At 56.7% G+C, this 24476-nt stretch overlaps 2 protein-coding genes across 2 annotated transcripts; both read right to left on the bottom strand.

Annotated features, from left to right (window-relative positions):
- Positions 1-342: 342 nt before the first annotated feature.
- On the bottom strand, positions 343-3309 carry LOC138102369 (serine/threonine-protein kinase pim-1-like). The gene is made up of 6 exons (XM_069000059.1): positions 3300-3309; positions 2224-2330; positions 2056-2106; positions 1484-1850; positions 723-835; positions 343-402 (listed from the first exon to the last, which is right to left on the bottom strand). The coding sequence occupies exons 1-6, from the start codon at positions 3307-3309 to the stop codon at positions 343-345; spliced, it is 708 nt and encodes a 235-aa protein (XP_068856160.1).
- Positions 3310-15783: 12474 nt separating this feature from the next.
- On the bottom strand, positions 15784-19436 carry LOC138102368 (serine/threonine-protein kinase pim-1-like). The gene is made up of 6 exons (XM_069000058.1): positions 19374-19436; positions 17665-17832; positions 17497-17547; positions 16925-17291; positions 16164-16276; positions 15784-15843 (listed from the first exon to the last, which is right to left on the bottom strand). The coding sequence occupies exons 1-6, from the start codon at positions 19434-19436 to the stop codon at positions 15784-15786; spliced, it is 822 nt and encodes a 273-aa protein (XP_068856159.1).
- Positions 19437-24476: the final 5040 nt, after the last annotated feature.

The raw sequence follows: 24476 nt of genomic DNA, 5'->3' as shown, positions 1-24476 counted from the left end.
TCTCCAGGGGCTCCTTCTTCCCTGGGGCTGGAGCAGGCTGTCAGTGCTCTGCCCAGGGCCCCGGCTGTCGCTGAAGCAGAACAAGCAAAAGCAGCTGGCATGGGGGCCACCAGTGCTGGGAAGAGCAGCTCAGCTCCAGCAGCAGGGCTGCGCGTGCCCAGCTGAGGAGCCCTGCGCAGCGATTCAGGCAGGACAAAATCTCTGCCCTTCTTTGCTGCTTCCTGCCAAGGCGCGTGTGCAGCTGGAACTTACCGGCTCCCTGGGTCAAAGCGTGCGTGTGGCTCTCTCCCTTCTCCTATGGCACATGGATATCATGCATCCAAGGATCACACAACAGGTCTTCTAATGAGGGCCTTTCCGAGGAGAGCACAGATAAACATCGTTGGATGAGATTCTGGCACTCTGCGGAGAGAAAGCAGAAAGCGCCAGTCAGTTGCAGAAGGCTCCTGTCCGCTTTGCCCCACTCTTGCCATGGCCAGGCCATGCTGCGTGTGCTCAGGGCTGTGCCTAAACTTTGCCATCAATTCTTTCTTTTGGAGGAGAGCAGGAGAGCAGGACATTGCCACCTCCTCAGCAGCTGCCAGTGCGGGATGCTCCTGAGCCCGCTGCTGCCTCCCAGCACTGCTATTCCCCCCGTGCTGCAGAGACGAGGATCCACCTGGAGAGAGCCGTCGTGGGAGCGAGAGCCGGCCCCAGGTGCTGTGCCAGCCCCTCCGGAAAGGGTGCTCCCCGCAGACCATCTGGTGCAGCACGATGCCCAGGGACCAGACGGTCGCTGCCTCGCCGTGGTACCAGCCTAACAGGGTCCATTCCGGGGGGCTGTAGGACGGTGTTCCTATGGAATAGAGATGGAGTTCTTCAGGGGGACGCTGCCTGCTCCCAGAGCCTCGCCCCAGCATCCCTGGGCATGCGGGGGCCGCAGCAGCGGCACGCGGTGTGACCCGCTGCCCTCTTGCCAGCACCTGTGACTTGTGTACAAACTGGGGGTTGGAAAAGAAACCACTGGTGTTGCAAGAGGGCAGCGGAAGCCCTGAAAAAGACCCCAGCATTCCATGCAAGGGGAAAACCCACTCCATGCTGGGGAAAACCCATGCCTTCGTCCTCCCTGCCTGCACTGCCCCAGAAAACGTTCTTAAGCCAAGGCAAACAAGGCGAGCGGAGCAGTCCAAGCCCTTTCTTGCCTGCACACCAAACCAGCTGCTGCACAGGTTCTGGACCCCCCTTCTCTGCTACGCCCACCCCGCGTGTTTTTGTCATGCTGGCTGCCCCAGCACCAGTCCTGGGCAGAGGGGCTGGCGAAGGCTGCCAGCAGGGCTGGAATATGGCCCCCCAGCCACCCCAGCTCACAAGCAACTTGGCTGAAGACTCAGACTGCCAGAACAGGCAGCAAAAGGGAGAATCCCTGCTGCCACAGCCAGGTTCGGCTGCGAGATGTTGGACCGCGAGACGCTGCCACCAGGAGCCTCCCCCTGCGTGGGCTCACCTGCAAAGCTGGTGTAGGCTGCAGCTTGCAGGTAGGTGCCACAGCCAAAGTCAATGAGTTTGGCCTGCCCGGTGGCCAGGTCAACCAGGATGTTCTCTGGTTTGATGTCCCGGTGCAGGACCCCGCAGCTGGTGCAGTGCCGCACGGCCTCCAGCACCTGGCGGAACAGGTGCCGCGCCACCTCCTCGCACAGGAAGCCCCGTGCCCGAATGAAATGAAGGAGGTCCTGGGACCGCTCCGGACGCTCCAGCACCAGCACCACGTTGTTGGGGAGCTCAAGCCACTCGAGGAGCTGGACGATGCCAGGGAAGCCGGTGGACACCTTGTGCAGCAGCACGACCTCGAGTGGTGCGCTGGTGCCGTCGGGCTGCGGGAGGAGCACGATGCCGTCAGCGGGGCTGATGCCGTGCCAGACCTCGGGAAGTCCTCAGCCAGCCGGGGACGCTCGGCGCCCTCCGCTGGCCCCACGGCCGCTCTCCCTCGAGGCGTTCTGGCGGCTTCCACCCTGCCGGGCCTCGGCTCATCCCCGCCCGTCGCGCCCCGGCTTCTCCCGCTGCCCCTCGCTCACTCACCAGCTCGCCCCAATGGCCGATGCGGTTCCGCGGCACCCGTTTGATGGCCACCTGCAAGGCAAGGGGAGCAGCGGGCTGAGCTCGCCGCCCGCCGTGCCGAGCCCCATGCTCCTTCTCCTCCTCCTTTGCCCCCCGCCTCCTGCGCCCGCCGCCGGCCCCGCCACTCACCGGGGCGCCGTCCGAGAGCCGCGTGGCCGCGAAGACGCTGCCGAAGCCGCCGCGCCCCAGCAGCGAACCCAGCCGGTACGGCTCCTTCAGGCCCTGCAGCGCATTCCCTGCCGGCGAGACGCAGCCGTCAGCGCTCGGCCCGGGGCCAGGAACGGCCCCCGAGCGCCGCTCAACCGCCCCGGGCCGGCCATCCCCACATGGGGGCTCTTTTGGAAGGGCCACCGGCGGCTCGGGGCCGGCGGCCGCGCTCAAGAGCGGCGGAGCTCGGAGCGGGGAAGACGCTGCGGAGGCGGCGGGAGCGGCCGCGCCGCCTGTGTCCCCGGCGGGCCCCGGGAGGAGCCGAGGCCGGGACCGGGACCGGGACCGGGACCGGGGCCGGGGTAGGGGTCGGGCCAGCCGGAGCCAGGGGCTGGCGATGCTGCCCAGGAGCCAGGCACTGATGCCCGCCCAGCAGCGCCACAGCCAGGACGGCGAGAGCCGGGCGGAGGCGGGACCGCGGCGGGACGGCCGGGGGCGGGGAGGGGGCAGCCCCGCCCGGGGCCGGGGGCGGGCCGGGGGCATGGCCCGGCCGGGCCTGGGGAGAGGGAGGCCGCGGGAGGGGGGGTTGGGGGACGAAAGGGAGAGCGGGAGAGGGTGCGAGACACTGGGAGAGGGAGAGGAGGAGCAGGAGAAGGGACGCAGAGGGTTCGTGGACTCGCTGCTTTTGCGCTGCTGCCGCTGCTGCCGCTGCTGCTGCTGCTGCCGCTGCTGCCGCTGAAGCGCTGGGAGCGTTTGTCCGCGTGTCCGTGTGTCCGGTGCCCGTGTGTCCGTTCCCCCCCGCGCGCCCCACGGCCGAGCCCCGCGCGTCCCGGGGCAGCACGGGCCGCTCCGCTCCGGGGCTGAACCGGAGTCACTGTGAAAAACGAGGTTCACTCTTTGTAAAAATTAAAAAAAAAAAAAAAAAAAATAAAAGGGACAATTAGGAGACAATAGCAAAAAGGGTATTACGGCCGGGTGCTTTGGCAGAGAGCCAAAGGCACACCTCTACATCCAAAAGATCGTCTTTAAAAGTACATCTCTTATTGCATATTCATTACAGTCATGCATGATTCATAAATTCTTCGGCTTTTCTATGTATCATCCCATCAGCCTTATCTTCCTCCTTGGCTCCACTATGTCTCTGCTCTCTCCATGAATTCTTCTCTCTGGTTTCTGGTTTTCTTCTTCTCTTATAGGATACACAAGGAGAGTGAAGACATTCTCTGCCTATCTTTTCTTAATTGACGACATAAACAATATACATTCGATGTCATGTATTACATTACAGAATCCAGGTGAAGTTTATCTCACATTAAGTAACATGTGAAAAGTCAACATCACAATACGTCCATAACAATACATCCCGATTCCTTTTTTTAGAGATCATTTGGCTTGAGCAGTATCCCTTGTTTTCTAGCCTTTACTATTTGCTAACATCCAGAACGTATTTACAGAGCTGTGGCCATAGTCTCTGTCAGTCCTGGTAAAAAGGAAGCAGCATGGTCACTGCGGGCTGTTGCCTGTGTCCCCAGGCTGGCACACGCTGGCAGAGCAGGACTCCCCTGAGCACTGAGCCTGGCTGGGGCTGGGAGCTGGGCCCCAAGCACTGGCATAGGGCTGGTGTGTTCCTGAGCGGGGCCGGCCAGCCCAGCCCCAGCCTGGCGGCAGGGGACCCACTCTGCCTGTGGGCAGGGCATGGCCAACATCTGCCTGTCCGGCTGCTGGAGGGTCCATTTTCATCGCAGGATCATGGGCTGCTCCTTCTCTTTCTCATTGACCTCCGCATCCTTGATGTTGTCCTTCACATCAATGTCCATGTCCTCGATGTTGTCCTCCACATCAACGTCCATGTCCTCAATTTCATCCTCCACATCAACCTCCATATTCTCGATGACGTCCTCCACATCCACCTCCATATCCTCAATAGACTCTTCCACATCCACCTCCATCATTTCTTCCCTATCCACCACCATGGCCACTTCCATGTCCTCTACGGTGTCTCTGGCACGCTGCATCAGGGAGCACAAGCTCTCAGTGGGCTCCCTGTCCCACCCCATCCCCACAGGGCTGCAGTCCACCCACTCGCTCAGGGTGTGTCCACCTCCCTGGAATGGCACTGTACCTTGGCTGGGACAGGAGTGGACGTCCTGCTGCGATTGGTGCTTCAGTGCAGGCAGGAGAAGTCCAGGCAGCGGGAACAGCTCAGCACCGACAGATGTAGCGAAGAGCGAGTGAGAACTGACCACTGGCAGCGGGTGCATTGTCCACTGTGTTCGTTTCCAGGTCCTGCATGTTCCATCTGGAACAGTCTGTGATGTCGCAGAAGTTTCAGGGCCACTCCATGGTGGGACATGGGGATCATAGAGTGATCCAATCCTTGAATGGTTTGGCTTGGAAGTGACCCTCAAGATCATCTGCTTCCAAGCTGAACAACCTCCCAGCTGAGCAGGTTGCTGCGGAGCTTGTCCAGCCTGGCCTTGGATGTTCCCAGGGATGGGGCGTCCTCAGCCTCTCTGCACAGCCCGTGCCAGGGACCACCACCCTGGCAGTAAAGAACTTCTTCCCATCATCAAATCTATTCCAAGTCTCTTTCATTTTCATCCCATTACTCCTTGTCCTGTCCCTACAGCTCCCGAGGAAGAGTCGCTCTCCCGCTTCCCTGTAGCCCCCTCACACACTGGGAAGGGGCTCTGAGCTCTCCACACAAGCTTCTCTTCTCCAGCCTCAACAGCCCCAACTTGCTCAGCCTTTCCCCACAAGGGAGGTGCTCCAGTGCCCTCAGCAACTTCATGGCCCCCTCTGGCACTCTGCAGCTTCCCTGGGAACAACAGGGCCATCAGCCATGCGCGTGTCCAACAAGCCATGGAAGGCACTGGCCTTGGGATTGCCTGGGAGCTCTGCGGTTGCCACCGTTCTGGAGAGAGGAGGAGGACATGAACAGGAGCAGTGCACGGAGCCTGAATGCCAAAGAAGGAAAGCTGATGATGCTGGGTGCCTGTGCAGTGTTTGTGGAGGCTTTAATGATGCCCCTGCTATCTCTTCCAGGGCTGTGGGGATGTTTGTGGTGGAGGAAGTGCAGAGGAACATTTCTGATCAGCAGTGTGTAGAAAATGATCTTGGGTAGAGGTAGAGGTTGAATTGTCTCGGGAAGGAGATGGTTCCGTTTCTGGAAAGGGCAGCTGAGCAAAGTGCTGCCAGATCTGGGTGTTCCTGGGGGTGCTGGCACGGCCGCCCCGGGCTGGGGGTCCCTGTGCACAGAGGGCAGAGAAAGACCCCTGGTAAGATAAAGGCACCTTTTCCTTTCCCGGTGTAAACTGTTGACCTGCCTGTAAGGTGCAGCAAAAGCTTTGCAGGGTTTGGTTCAAGGTACCCAAGGTTGGAACAGGGAAGTGTTCGAGTCCCTTCTAAGAGAAGGGTTGGAGTCTTTGTGCTATGACTGCCTGGGATCCATGGAACAAGTGTGTTCTGGCAGACTCTGGGACCTCCACAGCAATCCCATCCAGGAGCCAGCACTGGACCTGCACCCTGGTGGGAGCAGCGTGGTACGGGTGGAAAACGGGCAGCTGGGTGTGCAGTGGGAACCTCAACCCAGGTCATAGAAGCCCAGGCTTTAGCTTTGAACACAGCAGCACAAAAAGCAGAATGAATGACCTTTCCTAGAAATCACTGAAGGAAAAAGGGTGAACATATGGACTGATTTGAAATCTGGGTTTGGAATAATAGACGCCCAGGGAGCCACATGGAAGGAAAGGACACAGAGGTCTCCAGTGAGTACAAAAAGAAATCAGTCACCTACTGCAGAGTGTGCCAAAGCCAAAAGAAGTGGCCCTGATGCCCTTGTAAAGCCCATGGGTTTGGAGACTCCCCAGTTAATCCAGGGAATCCATTGGCTGACCAAACAGCTCAAGAGGGTGCTGAAAAAGCTCTCCTTGCACTAATACCTAGCAAAAACTGGAATGTTCTGCAACAAAAGCCAGATTCCAGTGATCAGGACAGGCAGTCAGCCCCATCAGCAGCAGCTACGGAAAATCCCAGCAGGTGATCGGTAACCCCGTGTGGGCAGGTAATTGTAGCTCCACAATTAATGTATAATGGAACTAAACCATCAGGAAACACATTAGGAAATGGAGAATATGGTGGCCAGTTTACAAAGGCATCTTGTAAGCACAAAAATGGCAAAAAATAATAGATCAGTTGTTGAGAAAGATGTGATTGGTTTTGAAGGAAGAAGGCTGCCTCCAGGGCTCGTTACATGGGAATCACCAGGTGATCTTGGCCAACTGATTTTGCAGAACTGCCCAGGCAGAAGGGGGACTGGCACATTTTGGCATTGGTGGATACTTTTTCTGGATGGCCAGAAGCTTTCCCATGTGGCACCAACAAGACAAGGGAAGGCTCAGAAGTTTTGCTGCAATGAATATTTAATAGCACTGGGACTAACTCTTGTAAGCCTTAAAAGGTGCATGGTTCTCAACAGATCATTGGGGCTGGACTCGCCTGTACATCCTTTCCAACCAGGAGATGCGGTGTGCATCAGAACCTGGAATTTTGGAACAATCCAGCCAAAGTGGAAGGGACCATCTCAAGTCCTCCTGGTAACCTACCCTGCACTCAAGGTAGAAGGAATCAAACTCAGGGTTCATCACATGCGGGTAAAACCAGCGAGTACACATGACACACAGCAGAAACAAGACTGACACCGTGGGGTTTGGGGTTTTACATCAATCCTATTGTTTTAGGTATTGAATAGGATTTTCTAAGGGGATACTATTTATTGGATCTAGATGAAGATGATCAATAATTGTGTATCTATAATAATAATAGAAACGATGTTCCTGACTTCTGGGAAGGGAAATGCGGTTTTCAAAGTCAGTGCAAGATGTTGGCAGATGACAGAATGTGACCCCTGTAACAGCTTGTTTGCCAACACCAACCTGTGCAGAAAATCCAGTTCCGTGGGGAGCTTCAGTCAGCAATTTGACAAAAATCTGGGAACACTTGTGGGAAGGAAATAGCACCCAGGGTACCTGGACAGGGATGGAAGGAGAATATTCCTTACCATGGGCACATAAGAACGATACTGCTGAGAATTGTAACATTTCCAAACTGGATCTGGAAATTACCTCAGGGAATATTGATCAGCTGACAGATTGCACTGATACCCCCTGGGGCTGTCAAATTCCAGCAGTATGGAATCACCCTCAGACAGGACAATGGGAATGTTTCCAGCCAGTTCAGGGGTGTCTGGGCTGGGAAGGGAGCCCAGGCCTTCCACGGGACCCCTTACAGGTGGGTATAAAATATCCTGATTTAACAAGGTCAAGGCCAAAGGATCCCAGGACAAAGGAAAAGCGGGATTGCCCTGGGACAGACACTTGAGCTGTTTGGAATCCTGAGGTCCAGCGGCTCCTGGCTGTGGCCCAGGCTCTGAGGCTGGGCTGTGTTTGTAGAAATGATTCTGCCTTTCTCAGTGACACCTGGGCTCAGCCAACAACCAACGAGCCTTGGAGAGGCACAGAGTGTCAGCAGGATGCGGTCAGATCCTTAGGAGCCCCAGGATGGGTGGGAAGTGATGGAATTTGGAGCACACTTTTGGCCCTGGGAGAATCAGGAGCACCATGGACACTGGGGGTATTAACGTTCCGTCCCTCGTGCAAGGAGTCACTACCGGGAACCCGACTGTGGGGAAAGGTTAAAGGGGATGGAACTTGGAAACATCCCAGTGCGGGAACTACAGCGGGATGGATTTTAGAATCCATCTCTGCTCCGCAAAGATCTGCCTTTAGGAACAGACCAGCCACACACCATTGGGCTCTGCAGATGGAAACTTGAGGGAATGCAGCTCCTTTGGGGTTTGCTGAAATAAAGGAACAATTGCCAGCCACAGCTAAAATGACCTTACAGAGCAGATTGGCTTTAGCCCTATTGCTGTGACATGGACAGGGAGTATGTGGATTCTTGAACTGGAACAGCAACACTTGTTGTGTGCACATTCCAAATGTGATGCTGGATTGGGTGATCAGGGAGCGAGGATAAAATCAGTTGCTGCATCCAGCAGGGATTTAAGGGGAGGGTTAGACAGTAACTGGATAAAATATTTCAAGGACTTGGATTTTCTCTGACTGATGGTTGGCCTGACTTTTGCAAAGTCTAACTGGGATCACAGCAATACTTGTGCTTATGACACTTGCTTTGAGCTGTGTAAAGAACATGGTTGTGAAAGCAGCTGAGGAACTCGCGGGATGTGAGTAAAGGAGCAGAGTGCGGCTTACGAAGGCTTGAAGGGAAGAGAAGCTTCCCAACCCTCCAAGGGGGGGAAATTTGCCAGATGAAAAACCGTTTGCACCTGGTGGGTTCATACAATGCTTCTTCTCCAAAAGCCACTGGCCATGGAACCGCACAAGGCTGATTCTGTAGGCAGCAACCAGCCCAGGTGTGCCAACTTTCACCAGTTCACCGGGCAGTCAGGGCTGGCTTTGGGGTCACCGACCACCAGGGACCCCCAAAGAGACCCCCAGGGCAGAAGAATGGATGTGCAAAGGGGTGGGGGAAATATGCAATGATTTTGGGGAAATGATTATCGTGTGTGTGTTTCTTGTGGGACAATCTGGGAATGTGTGTGTGAAACACAGTCTGCAAACAGGAACATTCCTGAACTCGGCACACACGACCTTGGGAGGGGCTCTCCCCTCGTGCATCCGGCCCAATAAAGAATGCTGCTGCTTCGTGCTGCGCTGGTGCTGAGGAGGTTTTGTTTCACTGAAGTTTTGGTAACACCTCTGTGCCTGGGATTGGGCTCTGAACACAGGGCAGACTATGACATCACAGAGACGGCTGTGACATCACAGGGTGCTGGTGTGACATCACAGATAGGACTGTGACATCATGGGGTGCTTGTGTGACATCACAGGGGAGCTGTACAACATCATAGAGTCAGCTGTGACATCACAGAGTGTCGTCTATGTGACATCACAGAATGAGTTGTGACATCACAGGTTGGCTGTGTGACATCCCAGGGTGGCTGTGTGACATCCCAGGGGGTTGGATGCCATGGCAACCCTCATCAGTTCCAGTTCCCTTGGAAACCCCCCCAGGACCCACTGCTGCACTCAGGGTCCGTGGCCACTTGCCCGCAGACCTGTGGCTGCCCTCGGCTGCCATGGCAGCCCTCAGGACAGAGCGGTGCCGGGGCTGGTGCCAGCTACAATTGCACTGACACTCGCTGATGCCCTCAGGTGCCACGGCAGCGGCCACAGGGACCCGTTCCTCACTTTGGTGCCACCGACACCAACGCTTGGCCCCGCTGCCATGGGGATTGGCACGGTCACCTGCACTCAGGGCCCGTGGCCGGGCACTGCTGCCATGGACACGGGCATGGAGCCCTGGGCCACAGTCGGCTGCCGTGGCCACCAGCCCAACGTCCCATGGCCAGGGCCGGGGCCATGGAAAGGAACCCGTGGAGCCGTGGTGATGGTGGGTGGCCATGGGGTGCTGCTGTGGGCTGGGGCAGAGGGAATTTCCTTGCCAGGCCTTTCTCTGGGGCTGTGTTTGGCTCTGTGCTGAGCACAGCGTTGCTCACACAGAGATGGTTTTGTTCTTGCTGAGCTTGCACAGAGCCAAGGCCTTTCCTGCCCCTCGTTCGGCCACGCTGGGGAGGGGCTGGGGGTGCGGGGGAGCTTGGCAGGGGTCACAGCCAGGACAGGTGACTCCAACTGACCCCAGGGATATCCCAGACCACAGGACACCATGCTCAGTGTATAAAGTGGGGGGAACAAGGAGGAAGGGGGGACATTTGGAGTGAGGGTTTTTGTCTTCCCAGGTAACACTCAGGCAGGACAGGGCCCTGATTTGCTGGTGGGCAGGGTCAGCACCAAAGACACAGACACCAACTGAAGGAACTGTGCAATTTATAAAATGCAAATCTGCAAAAAGTCACAGAAGCATAAGCTCAGCAAAGCACATAATCATTAGCAAAGAATCACAGCAGGAGCAGCTCAGCAATGCCCCCAATCATCAGTGCCAAAGATTGCCTGCAGTGATTAACCAAGATCCAGCCCCAGTGACCCTCAGACTTTACCATCCCCCAGAGCCACCCATCAGCTGGGGGAAGCTGTCCCAGCCAAGGACTGGAGAGCCACTCCCGGACACTGGGAATTCCTGCAGCTGCCTCCAGCCACAGCTGAGGCTCCAACTCCGCTGGGAGAGGGCCCAGCTTTGACAGTGCTGGAGAAACAAACTGACAGCACTTCTAGTGCGGGAACATCTGCTTTCATCCTCCTCTTGGCTTCCTCCTAAGCCTGGCCAGGGCTCAAGGAGGAGCCAAGGGAGCTGACTTTGACCATACAGCCCCAAACAAGGCCAGATGTTGGATTTCATGGCCTTGTCTGGCTTCTAAACACAGAAAGGTCAATACATGTTTCACTAATGAGGGGATACATCAATCACAGCGCTAATGATCATGCAAATTTCAGTAATGAGGAGATACAAAGAACCTTTGGTTGGAAGGTTCATCCAGAGGTCACCTTTGGCTCAGGGCCTGTTGTTCAGGCCTCAGTCAGGCCTCTTGTCCAGGCCTTGGCACTTCAGGGATGTGGTTTAGTACTGGGCTTGACAGTGCTGGATTAACAGTTGGACTTGATGAGCTCAGAGGTCTTTTCCAACAGAAAGGATTCTGTAATTCCAGGATTCAGCCAGGTCCATGTTAGCAGCATTACTTTGGTCAAAAAGGCTCCTCTTGCTCAGCCTAAGGCTTGTGGCCTAAGGCTTCAGCTTGTGGCCTAAGGCTTCAGCTCCTTCAGCTCCTGGTGCTGAGCTGCTCATGCTGAACGAGACGACTCGGAGACAAGAATACAGTTCATCCAATTCCTTCTGGCACACGGAGAGGGGAGGCTGTGAAAACAGAAGCATTGTTTGCTGTGGCCTCCTCTGTGCTCTTCACGCCTTTCAGCGCTTTGAAACAGCCAAGAGCTTTCTCCAAGAGTGCAATGAAGCAGCTGTTCCTGCTCCCAGCTCTCGCCCTTCCCAGTCTGTGCCCTTGACTGCTTTTGTCCCTCTTGCTGTGCCCTCTGTGCCCCCGGGGCTCGGTGGCTGCTGCCCAGGGCTGTGGCACTGGCACAGCTCCAGTGCTCGAGACCCTCCTTTCTCTGCCCTCCGAGCTGCCTGCTCACAGCAGCCTTTTCCACCTGCAAGCTCCACATGGACAGGGAGTGCCCACCTCTGCTCCTTGCACACCCTCCAGGAGCCCAGGGCTGCCATCTCCAGTCCCTGCTGGCACTGAGGGCTCCCAGGTGCCCCAGGCTGCTGTGACACCGCTGCCAACGGGAGGGAACAGCGGCAGGGGCTGTGCTGAAAGTCAGCTCCATTTGCTGCTGCTGCTGCTGCTGCTGTGGGGGTCATTTGTCCAGCCCTGCCCCAGAGTCAGGGATCAGCTCCAGGCCCTGCTGCTGCTCCCTCGGGATCAGCCACAGTTTGGGTGTTGCTGTCAGTGCCAGCAGGAGCGGGCGCTGGAGCAGCGGGTGCTGACAGTGCCCCAAGCCCCGGGGCCCGAGGGGTGCCTGGGCTGCGGGGCTGGCAGGGAGCTGCCCCTTGTTCTCCCTGTGCCTCACGCAAAGCTGGGCCGCTCACAAGTGGGGCAGCACAGCAAACAGGGAGCCTGCGAGTCTCTGCCAGCCGTGTCTGCTCTGAGATTGGGCCTTGGAGCTGCAGGGGGACAAAGGCAGCTGCTTCTGGTCCCTCTGTGTGGCCTCGTGTTCAGCAGTGCTGCTCCATCACTCTGTGCACAGCAACGGGGAAAAGCCTCAACCCTGCAGGGTCAGGAGCTGCCGGGCTCTGCCTGAGCAGCTCAGCCAGCGGGAAGGGAGCTGCTCCACACGGGAACAAGGAGTAAAGGATACTCCTTTTTTAGGACATGTTTTCCGTTTAAAATAATGGGGAAAAAACTAAATAAATAAAAGAAAAAGATAAAATCAAACCCCAAATGTGTAGTGGAAAATCTTCTGTAACTCTGGATTAAGAGGTCTTTTTACAAAGAGAACTGAGGTATTTACTTTGCAAATGTGCTGATGGTGTGGATCCATCTAACTGAGCTCTTCAGCCTTTTTTAAAGATTATGAGGTTTGTTTCCAATATTGTAAATTTAAATTGTGGCTGAAGCAATAGGAAATTGAAATATGAATTGGGCATGACTTGTGTCTTGAGGGTAAAACTATTGCAGTTTGTAACATGGACCTAAAATCTCACAAATAGAGATTATCAACCCCAGTGGGATGTGTGACAGCAGCTTTTCCTGGAGGATGTGCAGCATCCCAGAGACTTCAGCAGTGTGGCTGTGGGTGCTTGGAGCTTTGTCCTGTGCCCCTCCAGGATGTCCTGAAACAGGACCTCACTGGCCACCAGCCCAGGTCACCCTCTGCCACTGCAGCTCCTTGGACCTTGTGTCCCCAAAAGCAGACACAAAGTGTTTCTGCTGCTCCCCCTTTGCACAAATCCACAGAGAGCTGGGATTTCTCCTAGTCTCATGTCTCCCTTGTGCCATATTCCTAAAGAAGCAGCAGCCCCTCCCGATGAATACAGCGAGTTCCACGGATGTTTGTCAGCTCTGCTTCCTGCCTTAGAAGTCTGGAAACTGCTTCTAAATGCTGCTCCCTTCAGCTCTTGGACACCTACTGACACAGAGCTGGGAAAAAACATCCCCTGGCCGCCAGCTTACAAGGTGAGTTCCGCCAAAGCAAGAGCTCTGTGGGAAATCTCTATCCATGCCCATCCTTTTAATCCATCTGTGCACATAGGGGCTGCCCATAGATGTGTCTGGTATCTGAAGAAGGAGTGCACAAGCACCGGGACTGACACTTTCCCTCTCCATGTGCATTCCACATCCACAGGTACACAGACGTGATGGAAAGCCTGGAACAGCCAGAGCCTTCTGTCCCTGCAGAACGGAGCGCGGCGGGTGGGGGCGGTTGGTGGGCAGCGAGTCCCGGACAGCGGGCGAGATCCGGCTCCACAGGTGCCAGGCCCTGCTAAGGCTTAATGCCGGCTCCTCGGCAACAGCAAAGACCTTCAGCCGTGTCACTGGCCAGAGGGGCGGTGCTGGCCCGGCCGCACAGCTCCTTTTGCCCACAGGTTGCAGGAGATGAGAACACAACGCTTGCAAACACCGACTGCGAGCCACAGCTCTGGGTGCTCAGCGTTAAGCTCAGCTCTGGGAGCGCTGCACCAAGCTTCAGGGGATGCACTGGGAGCCCGGCTGGGCTCTGCCCTGGGGCCATCCTCCAGGGACAGCTGCACACAGGGAGCATTTGGTTGCCACAAAGAGCCAAGCCATGGCTGCAGGGGAGCTGCTCCGGCTGCGGCCTGCACTGTTGTGTGCTGTGCTCTGGGGCTGCTGCTCCCCGCAGAGGGGACTGCACTGGGGTGCCAGAGGAGACAGAGAAGCTCCAGCTTAAGCCTAACTGGGCTGGGTGGCTGGGCTGGGAAGAGTGGCGAGGGTCAAGGGCATTCCCAGAGCTCATCCTGCTCTGTGAAGAACGAGGAAAAGGAAGTGGGAACCCAGCAGTGAGCAGAGCTGAGGCCTGGAGAGCAGCTCTGAATGACCCCCAAATCTCAGCAGACCTCTGAGACATTGCTGTTCTTCAGCCAGTGACAGCATGAGTCCCTAAACCTGGGGCTCACTCTTCCTCGTGGCCACGGGCATCAAGGAAGGCTACAGTGCAATGGGGACTGCGGTGAGCTGGGAACTCACTGGGGGAAAGAGGGAGCACTTGTGGAGCAAAAGGCAGGTGGGGGAGAGAACTGTTCAGAGAAGAGCTGAGCTTCAGCTTGAGCAAGCTGAAAAATGGCATTGGGGGTCATCCCAGACTGATTTCATTTCAGAAGTTACTGAACAAGTTTATTTTTTGGGGGTGGCATGTGTTCCCCTGGAGGTGCACGCTCTGCAAACTTGAGCTGCACTGCCAGAATGCTCAAGCACGTCTCTGCTGCAGGTCACGGCGTTTCTTCTTTGGCTTCTCGTGGCCCCGGGGCTGAGCCGCAGCAGAGCCCTGGCAGAGCCCAGAGCAGCCTCAGCATCCACAGAGCCCGGCTGCAAGGAGAGAAAGCAGAAAGCGCCCGTCAGCTGAAGGCTCCCGTCCCCCTTGTCCCAGCTGCCCGCGGTGCCCAGGCCGTGCTGGCCGCGCTCAGAGCGCTGCCCAAAGCTGCCCAGCATTGCTGCCTCTGGCAGGAGAGCAGGAGGGCAGGACACGTGCCCAGCCTGCAGCCGGCCGTGGCACAGCCACCTCCTCAGCAGCTGCCCAGAGCAGGATGCCGCTGCGCTCGCTGCCACCTCCCAAAAGCCCTTATCCCAGCCGTGCCAAGAGGACGGGCACCCACCTCACGCCACCTGCCACTGGAAGAAAAGCTGCTCCCAAACGCTATCCTCAGCCTTCTCCAAGGGCACGTCCCACCCATGCTGCAGCTGCTCCCAAGCGCTTCCCCATCCAGACCGGACACCACCTAGAACGCTTCCTTTAACAAAACAAACAACACATCAATGAAAAGAGATTACAGACAAAAAGGGGAAACAAGGAAAAATGTAAAAAAATCTCCTCTCCATCAGGGGTATGAGGAAGGCCCAAGCCCTACATGCTGAGGAATAACCCACCCACGGGCCAGGGCAGCCCACGCTTTCTCCCTTCCCCCCTGCACTGCCCCCCAAAAGTCATGCTGAGCCCAAAGCCAACAAGGGCAGTGGAGCAGCCCAAGCCCCTCCTTGCCTGCAGAGCAAGGTGTGTACAGCCTCTGGAGTCCCACCTGTGCTCGCCATGGGGCTTTGTTTATGTCGGGCTGGCTGCCCCAGCCCCAGCCTGCGGCACGCTGGGTGCTCGGGGCTGTTGGCAGGGCCAGGAGCCAACTCCCATTTCGGAACCACCCCAGCCCCTCCCGCCAGCTGTGCCGAAAAGCAGCTTGGCAGCCGACTGAAGAATTGGTTGCATCCGCCCCAGCAAAGGGGGAAACCTTTGCTTCCCGGCCAGGCTGTGCAATGCACAAATCTGGGAGCATCCCCCTGCGTGTGGACTCATCTGCAAATTCGCTGTGGAGCCTGGCTTTGGAGAAGGTGCCACAATTGAAGTCCATCATCTTCAGCTTGCCAGGTGGAGGAAGAGCTTGTCATCCTTGATGTCACCCTCCATGTCTCCGGCAGCAGGAGCCGCACCTGGCACAGCTTCTCCAGGGGCTCCTTCTTCCCTGGGGCTGGAGCAGGCTGTCAGTGCTCTGCCCAGGGCCCCGGCTGTCGCTGAAGCAGAACAAGCAAAAGCAGCTGGCATGGGGGCCACCAGTGCTGGGAAGAGCAGCTCAGCTCCAGCAGCAGGGCTGCGCGTGCCCAGCTGAGGAGCCCTGCGCAGCGATTCAGGCAGGACAAAATCTCTGCCCTTCTTTGCTGCTTCCTGCCAAGGCGCGTGTGCAGCTGGAACTTACCGGCTCCCTGGGTCAAAGCGTGCGTGTGGCTCTCTCCCTTCTCCTATGGCACATGGATATCATGCATCCAAGGATCACACAACAGGTCTTCTAATGAGGGCCTTTCCGAGGAGAGCACAGATAAACATCGTTGGATGAGATTCTGGCACTCTGCGGAGAGAAAGCAGAAAGCGCCAGTCAGTTGCAGAAGGCTCCTGTCCGCTTTGCCCCACTCTTGCCATGGCCAGGCCATGCTGCGTGTGCTCAGGGCTGTGCCTAAACTTTGCCATCAATTCTTTCTTTTGGAGGAGAGCAGGAGAGCAGGACATTGCCACCTCCTCAGCAGCTGCCAGTGCGGGATGCTCCTGAGCCCGCTGCTGCCTCCCAGCACTGCTATTCCCCCCGTGCTGCAGAGACGAGGATCCACCTGGAGAGAGCCGTCGTGGGAGCGAGAGCCGGCCCCAGGTGCTGTGCCAGCCCCTCCGGAAAGGGTGCTCCCCGCAGACCATCTGGTGCAGCACGATGCCCAGGGACCAGACGGTCGCTGCCTCGCCGTGGTACCAGCCTAACAGGGTCCATTCCGGGGGGCTGTAGGACGGTGTTCCTATGGAATAGAGATGGAGTTCTTCAGGGGGACGCTGCCTGCTCCCAGAGCCTCGCCCCAGCATCCCTGGGCATGCGGGGGCCGCAGCAGCGGCACGCGGTGTGACCCGCTGCCCTCTCGCCAGCACCTGTGACTTGTGTACAAACTGGGGGTTGGAAAAGAAACCACTGGTGTTGCAAGAGGGCAGCGGAAGCCCTGAAAAAGACCCCAGCATTCCATGCAAGGGGAAAACCCACTCCATGCTGGGGAAAACCCATGCCTTCGTCCTCCCTGCCTGCACTGCCCCAGAAAACGTTCTTAAGCCAAGGCAAACAAGGCGAGCGGAGCAGTCCAAGCCCTTTCTTGCCTGCACACCAAACCAGCTGCTGCACAGGTTCTGGACCCCCCTTCTCTGCTACGCCCACCCCGCGTGTTTTTGTCATGCTGGCTGCCCCAGCACCAGTCCTGGGCAGAGGGGCTGGCGAAGGCTGCCAGCAGGGCTGGAAGATGGCCCCCCAGCCACCCCAGCTCACAAGCAACTTGGCTGAAGACTCAGACTGCCAGAACAGGCAGCAAAAGGGAGAATCCCTGCTGCCACAGCCAGGTTCGGCTGCGAGATGTTGGACCGCGAGACGCTGCCACCAGGAGCCTCCCCCTGCGTGGGCTCACCTGCAAAGCTGGTGTAGGCTGCAGCTTGCAGGTAGGTGCCACAGCCAAAGTCAATGAGTTTGGCCTGCCCGGTGGCCAGGTCAACCAGGATGTTCTCTGGTTTGATGTCCCGGTGCAGGACCCCGCAGCTGGTGCAGTGCCGCACGGCCTCCAGCACCTGGCGGAACAGGTGCCGCGCCACCTCCTCGCACAGGAAGCCCCGTGCCCGAATGAAATGAAGGAGGTCCTGGGACCGCTCCGGACGCTCCAGCACCAGCACCACGTTGTTGGGGAGCTCAAGCCACTCGAGGAGCTGGACGATGCCAGGGAAGCCGGTGGACACCTTGTGCAGCAGCACGACCTCGAGTGGTGCGCTGGTGCCGTCGGGCTGCGGGAGGAGCACGATGCCGTCAGCGGGGCTGATGCCGTGCCAGACCTCGGGAAGTCCTCAGCCAGCCGGGGACGCTCGGCGCCCTCCGCTGGCCCCACGGCCGCTCTCCCTCGAGGCGTTCTGGCGGCTTCCACCCTGCCGGGCCTCGGCTCATCCCCGCCCGTCGCGCCCCGGCTTCTCCCGCTGCCCCTCGCTCACTCACCAGCTCGCCCCAATGGCCGATGCGGTTCCGCGGCACCCGTTTGATGGCCACCTGCAAGGCAAGGGGAGCAGCGGGCTGAGCTCGCCGCCCGCCGTGCCGAGCCCCATGCTCCTTCTCCTCCTCCTTTGCCCCCCGCCTCCTGCGCCCGCCGCCGGCCCCGCCACTCACCGGGGCGCCGTCCGAGAGCCGCGTGGCCGCGAAGACGCTGCCGAAGCCGCCGCGCCCCAGCAGCGAACCCAGCCGGTACGGCTCCTTCAGGCCCTGCAGCGCATTCCCTGCCGGCGAGACGCGGCCGTCAGCGCTCGGCCCGGGGCCAGGAACGGCCCCCGAGCGCCGCTCAACCGCCCCGGGCCGGCCATCCCCACATGGGGGCTCTTTTGGAAGGGCCACCGGCGGCTCGGGGCCGGCGGCCGCGCTCAAGAGCGGCGGAGCTCGGAGCGGGGAAGACGCTGCGGAGGCGGCGGGAGCGGCCGCGCCGCCTGTGTCCCCGGCGGGCCCCGGGAGGAGCCGAGGCCGGGACCGGGACCGGGACCGGGACCGGGGCCGGGGTAGGGGTCGGGCCAGCCGGAGCCAGGGGCTGGCGATGCTGCCCAGGAGCCAGGCACTGATGCCCGCCCAGCAGCGCCACAGCCAGGACGGCGAGAGCCGGGCGGAGGCGGGACCGCGGCGGGACGGCCGGGGGCGGGGAGGGGGCAGCCCCGCCCGGGGCCGGGGGCGGGCCGGGGGCATGGCCCGGCCGGGCCTGGGGAGAGGGAGGCCGCGGGAGGGGGGGTTGGGGGACGAAAGGGAGAGCGGGAGAGGGTGCGAGACACTGGGAGAGGGAGAGGAGGAGCAGGAGAAGGGACGCAGAGGGTTCGTGGACTCGCTGCTTTTGCGCTGCTGCCGCTGCTGCCGCTGCTGCTGCTGCTGCCGCTGCTGCCGCTGAAGCGCTGGGAGCGTTTGTCCGCGTGTCCGTGTGTCCGGTGCCCGTGTGTCCGTTCCCCCCCGCGCGCCCCACGGCCGAGCCCCGCGCGCCCCGGGGCAGCACGGGCCGCTCCGCTCCGGGGCTGAACCGGAGTCACTGTGAAAAACGAGGTTCACTCTTTGTAAAAATTAAAAAAAAAAAAAAAAAAAAAAAAAAAAAAAAAAAAAAAGGGACAATTAGGAGACAATAGCAAAAAGGGTATTACGGCCGGGTGCTTTGGCAGAGAGCCAAAGGCACACCTCTACATCCAAAAGATCGTCTTTAAAAGTACATCTCTTATTGCATATTCATTACAGTCATGCATGATTCATAAATTCTTCGGCTTTTCTATGTATCATCCCATCAGCCTTATCTTCCTCCTTGGCTCCACTATGTCTCTGCTCTCTCCATGAATTCTTCTCTCTGGTTTCTGGTTTTCTTCTTCTCTTATAGGATACACAAGGAGAGTGAAGACATTCTCTGCCTATCTTTTCTTAATTGACGACATAAACAATATACATTCGATGTCATGTGTTACATTACAGAATCCAGGTGAAGTTTATCTCACATTAAGTAACATGTGAAAAGTCAACATCACAATACGTCCATAACAATACATCCCGATTCCTTTTTTTAGAGATCATTTGGCTTGAGCAGTATCCCTTGTTTTCTAGCCTTTACTATTTGCTAACATCCAGAACGTATTTACAGAGCTGTGGCCATAGTCTCTGTCAGTCCTGGTAAAAAGGAAGCAGCATGGTCACTGCGGGCTGTTGCCTGTGTCCCCAGGCTGGCACACGCTGGCAGAGCAGGACTCCCCTGAGCACTGAGCCTGGCTGGGGCTGGGAGCTGGGCCCCAAGCACTGGCATAGGGCTGGTGTGTTCCTGAGCGGGGCCGGCCAGCCCAGCCCCAGCCTGGCGGCAGGGGACCCACTCTGCCTGTGGGCAGGGCATGGCCAACATCTGCCTGTCCGGCTGCTGGAGGGTCCATTTTCATCGCAGGATCATGGGCTGCTCCTTCTCTTTCTCATTGACCTCCGCATCCTTGATGTTGTCCTTCACATCAATGTCCATGTCCTCGATGTTGTCCTCCACATCAACGTCCATGTCCTCAATTTCATCCTCCACATCAACCTCCATATTCTCGATGACGTCCTCCACATCCACCTCCATATCCTCAATAGACTCTTCCACATCCACCTCCATCATTTCTTCCCTATCCACCACCATGGCCACTTCCATGTCCTCTACGGTGTCTCTGGCACGCTGCATCAGGGAGCACAAGCTCTCAGTGGGCTCCCTGTCCCACCCCATCCCCACAGGGCTGCAGTCCACCCACTCGCTCAGGGTGTGTCCACCTCCCTGGAATGGCACTGTACCTTGGCTGGGACAGGAGTGGACATCCTGCTGCGATTGGTGCTTCAGTGCAGGCAGGAGAAGTCCAGGCAGCGGGAACAGCTCAGCACCGACAGATGTAGCGAAGAGCGAGTGAGAACTGACCACTGGCAGCGGGTGCATTGTCCACTGTGTTCGTTTCCAGGTCCTGCATGTTCCATCTGGAACAGTCTGTGATGTCGCAGAAGTTTCAGGGCCACTCCATGGTGGGACATGGGGATCATAGAGTGATCCAATCCTTGAATGGTTTGGCTTGGAAGTGACCCTCAAGATCATCTGCTTCCAAGCTGAACAACCTCCCAGCTGAGCAGGTTGCTGCGGAGCTTGTCCAGCCTGGCCTTGGATGTTCCCAGGGATGGGGCGTCCTCAGCCTCTCTGCACAGCCCGTGCCAGGGACCACCACCCTGGCAGTAAAGAACTTCTTCCCATCATCAAATCTATTCCAAGTCTCTTTCATTTTCATCCCATTACTCCTTGTCCTGTCCCTACAGCTCCCGAGGAAGAGTCGCTCTCCCGCTTCCCTGTAGCCCCCTCACACACTGGGAAGGGGCTCTGAGCTCTCCACACAAGCTTCTCTTCTCCAGCCTCAACAGCCCCAACTTGCTCAGCCTTTCCCCACAAGGGAGGTGCTCCAGTGCCCTCAGCAACTTCATGGCCCCCTCTGGCACTCTGCAGCTTCCCTGGGAACAACAGGGCCATCAGCCATGCGCGTGTCCAACAAGCCATGGAAGGCACTGGCCTTGGGATTGCCTGGGAGCTCTGCGGTTGCCACCGTTCTGGAGAGAGGAGGAGGACATGAACAGGAGCAGTGCACGGAGCCTGAATGCCAAAGAAGGAAAGCTGATGATGCTGGGTGCCTGTGCAGTGTTTGTGGAGGCTTTAATGATGCCCCTGCTATCTCTTCCAGGGCTGTGGGGATGTTTGTGGTGGAGGAAGTGCAGAGGAACATTTCTGATCAGCAGTGTGTAGAAAATGATCTTGGGTAGAGGTAGAGGTTGAATTGTCTCGGGAAGGAGATGGTTCCGTTTCTGGAAAGGGCAGCTGAGCAAAGTGCTGCCAGATCTGGGTGTTCCTGGGGGTGCTGGCACGGCCGCCCCGGGCTGGGGGTCCCTGTGCACAGAGGGCAGAGAAAGACCCCTGGTAAGATAAAGGCACCTTTTCCTTTCCCGGTGTAAACTGTTGACCTGCCTGTAAGGTGCAGCAAAAGCTTTGCAGGGTTTGGTTCAAGGTACCCAAGGTTGGAACAGGGAAGTGTTCGAGTCCCTTCTAAGAGAAGGGTTGGAGTCTTTGTGCTATGACTGCCTGGGATCCATGGAACAAGTGTGTTCTGGCAGACTCTGGGACCTCCACAGCAATCCCATCCAGGAGCCAGCACTGGACCTGCACCCTGGTGGGAGCAGCGTGGTACGGGTGGAAAACGGGCAGCTGGGTGTGCAGTGGGAACCTCAACCCAGGTCATAGAAGCCCAGGCTTTAGCTTTGAACACAGCAGCACAAAAAGCAGAATGAATGACCTTTCCTAGAAATCACTGAAGGAAAAAGGGTGAACATATGGACTGATTTGAAATCTGGGTTTGGAATAATAGACGCCCAGGGAGCCACATGGAAGGAAAGGACACAGAGGTCTCCAGTGAGTACAAAAAGAAATCAGTCACCTACTGCAGAGTGTGCCAAAGCCAAAAGAAGTGGCCCTGATGCCCTTGTAAAGCCCATGGGTTTGGAGACTCCCCAGTTAATCCAGGGAATCCATTGGCTGACCAAACAGCTCAAGAGGGTGCTGAAAAAGCTCTCCTTGCACTAATACCTAGCAAAAACTGGAATGTTCTGCAACAAAAGCCAGATTCCAGTGATCAGGACAGGCAGTCAGCCCCATCAGCAGCAGCTACGGAAAATCCCAGCAGGTGATCGGTAACCCCGTGTGGGCAGGTAATTGTAGCTCCACAATTAATGTATAATGGAACTAAACCATCAGGAAACACATTAGGAAATGGAGAATATGGTGGCCAGTTTACAAAGGCATCTTGTAAGCACAAAAATGGCAAAAAATAATAGATCAGTTGTTGAGAAAGATGTGATTGGTTTTGAAGGAAGAAGGCTGCCTCCAGGGCTCGTTACATGGGAATCACCAGGTGATCTTGGCCAACTGATTTTGCAGAACTGCCCAGGCAGAAGGGGGACTGGCACATTTTGGCATTGGTGGATACTTTTTCTGGATGGCCAGAAGCTTTCCCATGTGGCACCAACAAGACAAGGGAAGGCTCAGAAGTTTTGCTGCAATGAATATTTAATAGCACTGGGACTAACTCTTGTAAGCCTTAAAAGGTGCATGGTTCTCAACAGATCATTGGGGCTGGACTCGCCTGTACATCCTTTCCAACCAGGAGATGCGGTGTGCATCAGAACCTGGAATTTTGGAACAATCCAGCCAAAGTGGAAGGGACCATCTCAAGTCCTCCTGGTAACCTACCCTGCACTCAAGGTAGAAGGAATCAAACTCAGGGTTCATCACATGCGGGTAAAACCAGCGAGTACACATGACACACAGCAGAAACAAGACTGACACCGTGGGGTTTGGGGTTTTACATCAATCCTATTGTTTTAGGTATTGAATAGGATTTTCTAAGGGGATACTATTTATTGGATCTAGATGAAGATGATCAATAATTGTGTATCTATAATAATAATAGAAACGATGTTCCTGACTTCTGGGAAGGGAAATGCGGTTTTCAAAGTCAGTGCAAGATGTTGGCAGATGACAGAATGTGACCCCTGTAACAGCTTGTTTGCCAACACCAACCTGTGCAGAAAATCCAGTTCCGTGGGGAGCTTCAGTCAGCAATTTGACAAAAATCTGGGAACACTTGTGGGAAGGAAATAGCACCCAGGGCACCTGGACAGGGATGGAAGGAGAATATTCCTTACCATGGGCACATAAGAACGATACTGCTGAGAATTGTAACATTTCCAAACTGGATCTGGAAATTACCTCAGGGAATATTGATCAGCTGACAGATTGCACTGATACCCCCTGGGGCTGTCAAATTCCAGCAGTATGGAATCACCCTCAGACAGGACAATGGGAATGTTTCCAGCCAGTTCAGGGGTGTCTGGGCTGGGAAGGGAGCCCAGGCCTTCCACGGGACCCCTTACAGGTGGGTATAAAATATCCTGATTTAACAAGGTCAAGGCCAAAGGATCCCAGGACAAAGGAAAAGCGGGATTGCCCTGGGACAGACACTTGAGCTGTTTGGAATCCTGAGGTCCAGCGGCTCCTGGCTGTGGCCCAGGCTCTGAGGCTGGGCTGTGTTTGTAGAAATGATTCTGCCTTTCTCAGTGACACCTGGGCTCAGCCAACAACCAACGAGCCTTGGAGAGGCACAGAGTGTCAGCAGGATGCGGTCAGATCCTTAGGAGCCCCAGGATGGGTGGGAAGTGATGGAATTTGGAGCACACTTTTGGCCCTGGGAGAATCAGGAGCACCATGGACACTGGGGGTATTAACGTTCCGTCCCTCGTGCAAGGAGTCACTACCGGGAACCCGACTGTGGGGAAAGGTTAAAGGGGATGGAACTTGGAAACATCCCAGTGCGGGAACTACAGCGGGATGGATTTTAGAATCCATCTCTGCTCCGCAAAGATCTGCCTTTAGGAACAGACCAGCCACACACCATTGGGCTCTGCAGATGGAAACTTGAGGGAATGCAGCTCCTTTGGGGTTTGCTGAAATAAAGGAACAATTGCCAGCCACAGCTAAAATGACCTTACAGAGCAGATTGGCTTTAGCCCTATTGCTGTGACATGGACAGGGAGTATGTGGATTCTTGAACTGGAACAGCAACACTTGTCGTGTGCACATTCCAAATGTGATGCTGGATTGGGTGATCAGGGAGCGAGGATAAAATCAGTTGCTGCATCCAGCAGGGATTTAAGGGGAGGGTTAGACAGTAACTGGATAAAATATTTCAAGGACTTGGATTTTCTCTGACTGATGGTTGGCCTGACTTTTGCAAAGTCTAACTGGGATCACAGCAATACTTGTGCTTATGACACTTGCTTTGAGCTGTGTAAAGAACATGGTTGTGAAAGCAGCTGAGGAACTCGCGGGATGTGAGTAAAGGAGCAGAGTGCGGCTTACGAAGGCTTGAAGGGAAGAGAAGCTTCCCAACCCTCCAAGGGGGGGAAATTTGCCAGATGAAAAACCGTTTGCACCTGGTGGGTTCATACAATGCTTCTTCTCCAAAAGCCACTGGCCATGGAACCGCACAAGGCTGATTCTGTAGGCAGCAACCAGCCCAGGTGTGCCAACTTTCACCAGTTCACCGGGCAGTCAGGGCTGGCTTTGGGGTCACCGACCACCAGGGACCCCCAAAGAGACCCCCAGGGCAGAAGAATGGATGTGCAAAGGGGTGGGGGAAATATGCAATGATTTTGGGGAAATGATTATCGTGTGTGTGTTTCTTGTGGGACAATCTGGGAATGTGTGTGTGAAACACAGTCTGCAAACAGGAACATTCCTGAACTCGGCACACACGATCTTGGGAGGGGCTCTCCCCTCGTGCATCCGGCCCAATAAAGAATGCTGCTGCTTCGTGCTGCGCTGGTGCTGAGGAGGTTTTGTTTCACTGAAGTTTTGGTAACACCTC

This window comes from Aphelocoma coerulescens, unplaced genomic scaffold, assembly GCF_041296385.1.
Source record: "Aphelocoma coerulescens isolate FSJ_1873_10779 unplaced genomic scaffold, UR_Acoe_1.0 HiC_scaffold_73, whole genome shotgun sequence".
Classification (NCBI taxonomy): Eukaryota; Metazoa; Chordata; class Aves; order Passeriformes; family Corvidae; genus Aphelocoma; species Aphelocoma coerulescens.
The sequence above is the reverse complement of the archived record's forward strand: the minus strand, read 5'-3'. Positions and strand labels throughout refer to the sequence as shown.